At 23.0% G+C, this 7,575-nt stretch overlaps 1 protein-coding gene across 1 annotated transcript; it reads left to right on the top strand.

The window, feature by feature from the left end:
• The first annotated feature begins 4,425 nt into the window (after nucleotides 1-4,425).
• LOC145841104 (uncharacterized) lies at nucleotides 4,426-7,267 on the top strand. The gene is made up of 6 exons (XM_082948474.1): nucleotides 4,426-4,525; nucleotides 4,815-4,933; nucleotides 5,588-5,693; nucleotides 5,968-6,086; nucleotides 6,692-6,800; nucleotides 7,146-7,267. Exons 1-6 carry the CDS (start codon nucleotides 4,426-4,428, stop codon nucleotides 7,265-7,267), a joined length of 675 nt encoding a protein of 224 aa, XP_082804600.1.
• Nucleotides 7,268-7,575: the final 308 nt, after the last annotated feature.

The following is a 7,575-nucleotide window of genomic DNA, read 5'->3' as shown; positions in this document are numbered from 1 at the left end:
ATTTGAAACTAAATATAAAAGTTAAAAGTATATATTTTTATTATATCATGCTTTTTAATATTCAGATTAAAAAGCATGTTTTAAATTAGGTGAATTTCTTAACTTGACAACTTAATCAGCAGCACCCCTTAACAAAAACACCACGCGACGCCACTGGATTGAATTAAAATACTTTTGTGGTGATTTTGCGAAGCAAAGTCGAAAGAAAGCGAAGCTTTTTGAGCTTGAAATAAAGTTTAACCATAGTAAAAAAATGATAAATCTAATTTGTGGAGCATATTTTAAGATAGCGAAGCTTACTTAATTTTTTTTTCTATACTAACACTTAATTTTAACAACAATTTTCAAAATTTTAAAGAACTTTCAGTAGTATCAGAAAATTAGCACGAAATTTAGAAATTTAAGTGCAGTGTTTTTACAACTATTCACATTTAATTCTCGTTCAAAATTTGTTTGATTATAACTTGAACTTAACTTTTGTTTTTAAATAGTATATTAAAATAGTTTTTTATTCATAAAGTCAAGATGTAAGTTAAAAAAAAACATTAACCCAAATATTAGGCTTTTATTTTTGATTTTTTGTTTTTGAAATACTTAACACAAGTTTTATAAAAATTACTTTTTCAAAAATTTCCACTGTTTAAGAAGTGGCACCTGTAGTTACATTTCTTTGATCAGTATTTTATTTCGTAGTCTTCCTAATATAAAAACTAATTTAAAAAGAACTAACACTCAACTTTTAACGACTTTAAAATTATACTGTTTAGTACTTATTTTATAAGTATAAATAAAATTGTACTAATCAATAATTTCATGTTAATTTTCAGAGGTTCATATTAGAATACTAACTTTAGTAAGAATTGACTCGTTTTGATTTTCATAATCGGACAAAGTAAAAGTTCTTTCCTTTCTTCCAAACTTTAATTCATTATTACCAAACAACAAGCGTACCTTGTGAAACGAATAACCTAAGGTTTTTGATATTTTTTATTAAATTTATTAATCGGTGTATTTATTAATTATCTTTATTATATTCGGAAATAATCTTATGTTAACCTACTAAAATACAAATTTATAAGTTTTCCAACATTTCCTTTAAGCAACCTAATGACAAAAGTATTATCTATTTAGAAAATAATAAAACTAAAAGCATGATATAAGTTATACATACATTAAAAAACCGTTTTTAAAAAATTTAAAAAGTATTATTAACTTTTAGAGTGCTTTAAAAACAAAACAATTTTTGTAAGAATATAATTTGAAAAACATTCACAACATCTCATCTTAAAAGTTAATTTATCAAGAAACTGTGTATATGTTTTTCTTTAGCTCTAGCATTGAAGTTTTCAATGATATCAGAAGCTTCAGCTTCCAATGTGATGGTTTTACCAGCCAATGTTTACACAGGTATTTGCATTTATAACTAAAAGTAGCTGTAATGGTAGTTTTATACAAAACTATACTGCGAAAGATAATAAAATGAAAGTTTGTTATTTCTTAACAAGTCACTTATATTCATGTACAATATCAATGTATTCATGTATCATATAAAGCTGATTTAAGATTAAGATCTCAAGCGGAACCAATAAAAGCGTTCATAATATTTGATCTTAGGACCTGGTGCACGAAAAAAACTTTCTGGTTATCAAGTTGCACACCATGGATACCTTTTAATGTATTGTCCAGGATTAATTTTGTTTTAAACTAATTAGAAACTTAGATAAATTTAAATGTCGAAAAGATATTTCTTATTTACATACTTAGTATATCTAAATCTATAATAACTTAACTTAAATAAAAATTAAACCTTATTTTACATCAATACTTTCATTTATTGATATCTAAACTTGTTTTGTTTTTTTTTTATCAGTTATTTTAAATGTCTTCCAATAATGTTTACCAATAATACCGTTTTTTAAATTTATACCAATTTTGAAATTACAGTTTTAACTTAAATATTTTTGAATTTAAATTAATGTTTTAAGTTTTTAAATAACAATCTTTTATCTTGTTTTAGCTTACTTTAATTATTTTATCAAAATTTTTTAATGCAAGTGAACAGAAATATTAAAATGCATGAAAACAATCAAGAAAATCTAATTTTGCTAATATAGTAGAATTTCGAACAATTAAGATAAAGTAAAAGGCCTTTCTTTACTTCTATACATCTATTCATTGTTAATTAATGGTGTCAGAAGCTTCAACTTCCAATGTAATGATTTTACAGTTAATGTTTTCAAAAATTTGCATTTTAAATTTTACTAGCTATAAAGATCATTATACATAAAATAATGTTTCACAAAGTACTATCAGGAAAAAATGTATTTTTCTAAGTGAGTTAATTAAATTAATATAAAAAATCATTTTAAATTAAACTATAAATTGAAGATAGTTAGCAATACAACCAGTAAAATAATAATAAAATGATTTTTTATAATTTTGGTTAAGTCATTTGATTAAAGGTTATAATAATAAGAAAACAGTTTTTCTGCTTATATAACAAAAATTACATTATGCAACAAGTTAAAATGTTATAAATTTATAGCTATCTTTTGCTTAATAATACATAGTAAGTATTTAATGAAACAGTTTTATACACGACTGTCTTATTTACTAACAAAAAAAAAGAAAAGTCCCGACCATTGAAATAATTCTTTAATGCTTCAAAACGAGGGCACAACATACAATTTAAAACGTTATAATTTCAGGTAAAAAGTAGCAGACTATTTATTTATTCTACTTAAATTAGTGTTCAAAGTCAGCGTTAAAATTAAAATGAAAACCAGTCATTAAAATAAAACTTTGAGTTTTTTATGTTTTTAAAAACTAAATTGTGTAATAAAACAAAAATAGAAACTATAAAATGACGAAAAAAAAAGTTAAAAGATAATATTTTTCCTTAAGAAAAGATGCTTAACTAAAACAATTAATACTATTTTTAAGACTTCAGAAACTAGTTTCTAACTAAATTAGTTAGTAAACTATTCGAAGAAAAACTTAAAATGTATTTAATTGGTTTAAATATTAAAATAAATAAATTTATAGCGCAATACAAATTATATCCAATACAAAATTATCCAACATTATTACAAAACTTTTTTATACAAAAATATTATTTCTTGTAAAACTTTGGGAGCTAAAAAATTTGTAAACAAACGTTTTCAATCATAATTAATTGAATTTTAGTTTTGGTACTAAGTATTTGCTATTTCGAAGAATGTAACAAAGAACAATTGTATTACTTATAAAGTAGTTTGTTTACATTACAACCAGTTAAAACAAAAATTTTACGAACATAAAACAGTAAGCTTTCTGAATTATGAATTAAACTTATACTTGAGTAAAAACAGTAGATTGAATTATGAAAACGTCAATGATCTCGATAAGTTTATATAAAATAAACCACAGTACAAGCAAATGTATGAAACTTATCATAAAATGTTGTACAACTTTTAGACATTATTTACTACATTTGTGTCAGTAAATATTTTAACTTCTTTTTTCAAATGTTTATATTTTATATGTTATTGATCGACATAAAATACGCTAAAAGTATTTGGACCTAGGACCTGGTGGAAGTAAAAAGCTTTCGGTTATCGAGTCGCACAACACCGATACATTTTAAAGTTTTGTCCAGGACAAGTCAACCACAATACCTTATCCGCTTATTTATATTTTAGTTATCAAAAACTTTTCAAAAACAAAACAAATTATAGAACAGTTTTTGTTAGTTAGCTAGTTTTAAAGCTCACGGTAGCTAAATTGCAACAGTATAGCCAAAAATCTTTAATTAAATGAAAATTTTTACATAGGAAATGTTTTATTTTTTAAGTTAATAATACTTCTTTTTAGCGTAACTAGTTATTTTTAGATAATTCAAAGTTATTTTTCTTATCACAGGTCCTCAAAAATTATATAACTAAGTATAAAATAAATTCAGACATAATTATTTTTGTTGTTTTAAACTCAAAATGTAACTTATGAATATAAAAGTCTGAAATTAAAACTCCAGTAAAGTCAATACTTAATATACAATTAATGATTTCTTATGAATAGACATTAAAACTTATTAAAATGTCTAGAATATGTTAATAAATAGGCAGATTTTTAGTGTAAAAATTTAAACATATTTTAACTTAAATTTAATATTACCATTGTTAAACTTATACTACTGTGACACAATGTTTAACAATTAAGTTCACTTGGTATTTAACAATTAAGTCTTGTAGAAAAAGTTATATGAAAAGTAAAACTAGTGTATTGGTTGCAATTTTATGGTAAAAATAATTATTAGTAGATTTTTTATTTTCATTTAATTTGCTAACAAAGAAAATAGAAAAACTATTTTTATTTGATACATTTTGGATAGTATTTTTTGGAAACCAATTATACATACAAATATCTTTACAGCTTTTCAAAATAAAAATGCAAATTTTTGTGAAAACACTAACTGGTGAAACCATCAAATTGGAAGTTGATGAAATGGACACTATTGAAGAATTTATCGATAAAGCTAAAGAAAATGGTAGTAATTTTTTTTTCAATAAATAAACTCTTAAGATGTGTGTTGTTAGCATAGTGAGATAACTTAAACTTTAAACAGTTTTACATCAACATTTCTTTAACTAATATAGGATTTATGCTTTATTTTATAGTTACTACACAATATCTTTAATTGTCACTTAATACGTTGCTTAAGTGAAGCTTAGAAAAGTTGAGGTTGTTTTTTTGTAAAAACTTTTTCGCCAAGATAAACAAAAAAAACCTAATATTTTAATTTAATACGAAATTCATGTTATCATTTGAAAACTTAGGTCACCCGTTACATCAGGTACGTTTGTTTTTTAAAGATGATGAATTTGAGTTCGAAGTTAATTCAATTCCATATCAATTGTTTGACTATGGAATCGAGAATGAATCAACTCTCACTACAGTTAGTATTCTATTTTAAAAACATAAGCAAATAAATAATTAAATATTATAAAACATATTTTGCGTAGTATAAGTTTGTTTGTTATTATCAAAAAAGTACTTAATGCTCAATTTTTCATGCATTGCAAATTTTTCATCGAATTAGAATACATGGATAGTTATTAATTGTCGGAACAGGTATTTAATTAGAAATAAATATATGACTTAAAGTCGTCAGAAACTATAAAACAAGTTTAATACAAGGATAGCTTGGATAACAAATTATTTTAGTTCAGAAAAATTATACACATCAAAAAGTATAAATTTGTAGATAGCTTACAATGTTAAAATTGACTAAATTTCTTTGGATTGGAAATATTTGAACTATGAAATGATTCTTTAATTTATTCTTTTAAATTGTTTTATTTAAAGTTTCTTAGTCATAAAATTACACTTTTCAAACAAAAAATTCATGTATTAAATTATCAAAGCTTATCTATATTAATTTCATCATAAAATCTACAGTATGTTAACTATTTTTAGTAAGTTTTGAAATTTTCAAACATTTTTAAAGCTTGTATATGTTTTTTATTTGTATTTTATATTAGAATAAAAATAAGTTATTTAACGCAAGTTTTGAATTATAAGTTAGAAAATACAAAAAACCTATTTATAGAAACCTATGCAAGTATTTGTGAAAACCTTGTCTGGCAAAACAATCACGTTAGAAGTAGAACCTCATTACACTGTTGATCATCTAATAAGTATAGCTAAAGAACGAGGTAGTGATTTTTTTTTAATAAGTTAATTAGCAAGATGCGTGTTGTTAGAAAAGTGAGATAACTGAAACTTTAAACAATTGTTAACCAAAATACTTTTAAATAAAATAGGGTGTATGTTTCATTTTTTAGTAAATTACTAATCTGTTACTAATACGTTTCTTAAGTGATGATTATAAAAGTTGAGTTTTTATTTAGTAAATTTTTTTTTGGCCAAAAAAAAAAAAGCTTAATTCTCATTTTTCTACAATTTTAATCTTAATGTTTGAAAACTTAGGGTATCCATTGCAATTTGAACGTATATATTTTGGTCAAAAAGAATTGACATATGAAAGAAATTCAAGACCTCCTACTTTGTGTGATTTAGGTGTTATGAACGGCTCAACTCTTACTACAGTTAGTATTCTATTTTAAAAAAATAAGCAAATAAATAATTAAATATTATGAAAAAATATTTTTGCGTAGTGTAAGTTTTTTTGTTCTTATCAAAAAAATACTTAATGCTCAATTTCTTATTGAATTAAAATATATCAATAGTTATCAATTGTCGAAATAGGTATTTAATTAGAAATAAATATATGACTTAAGTCGTCAGAAACTATAAAACAAGTATAATACAAGGATAGCTTGGATAACAAATTATTTTAGTTCAGAAAAATTATACACATCAAAAAGTAGATATTTGTAGATAGCTTACAATGTTAAATTGACTAAATTTCTTTGGATTGGAAATATTTGAACTATGAAATGACTCTTTAATTTATTCTTTTAAACTGTTTTCAAACAAAAAATTAATGTATTAAATTATCAAAGCTTATCTATATCATTTTCTTCATAAAATCTACAGTATATTAACTTTTTTAAAATGTTAAATAATTTACAATTTTTTTTTCAAAGCTCGCATATGATTTTTTGAATTCATTTTTAACAAACAAATAGTTTAAGGTTTTTTATGCAAATATTAATTCATAAGTTAGTCGTAACAAAAAACTTATATATAGAGAAAGATGCAAATTTTTGTGGAAACATTAACTGGAAATATACTCACTTTTGACGTTGAAGCTTCAGACACAATAAATAGTATAAAACCAGAGATCCACGCCAAAATAGGTTTGTTTAGATTGTATATTTATGAAAATGTTTAGGAAAATATATTTAAGAACTTTATAAATGAATTTAAACTGTCCCATCTTTTAGTAAACTAAAGTTTTAAAGATAATAGTTTTAATGTTTATTTTTGTTGAACAGTACTTATTATTTTTACATTCTTTAAAATAAAACAGCGTAATATCACATGAATATGGTTAAAATTATTTGCTTAATGTAATGTTCATAACTATATGTAAACTTTTAAATAATTTATAAATTAAAAAAAATACTTAAACTACCTATTAATATTAAAAAATAAAAGCTGAAATGTAATATTACTTGCAATATTTGAAAAAAATTTTTCAGGAATCCTTCCAGAGCATCAACGCTTAAAAGGCAATGGGCAGCTTTTATACGAAGGATTCAGAAGTTTCTCCGAATACAACATCTCTAATGGTAGTACAATTATCATGTTAAAGTGTTTTTAGAAATGTTACATTACAGTGCTAAACATGTGTTACGTATTTTGATAGTTGCAATTTTGTTTTTACTGCTATAATACTACGTTGCATTTTGAATCTTTTATTTAAATATACTGATTTGTTTTGCTTTCCTTTTCACTCGTAATACCATTAATTTTTTTTTTTCAAAAAAATAGTCTTTAGTATATTTGTTTACTAAATTAATTATTCCGTAATTATTATTTTTAAAATGTTTAAAAACAGCGATACTTTTTCATAGTAGAAATTACTGATCTACAAAACTAAATATCTTTTAATTGGTTAATTTGATACCA

This window comes from Thalia democratica, chromosome 7 (genome assembly GCF_965202585.1).
Source record: "Thalia democratica chromosome 7, ktThaDemo2.hap1.1, whole genome shotgun sequence".
NCBI lineage: Eukaryota > Metazoa > Chordata > Thaliacea > Salpida > Salpidae > Thalia > Thalia democratica.
This window is presented reverse-complemented; position numbering and strand designations above follow the sequence as displayed.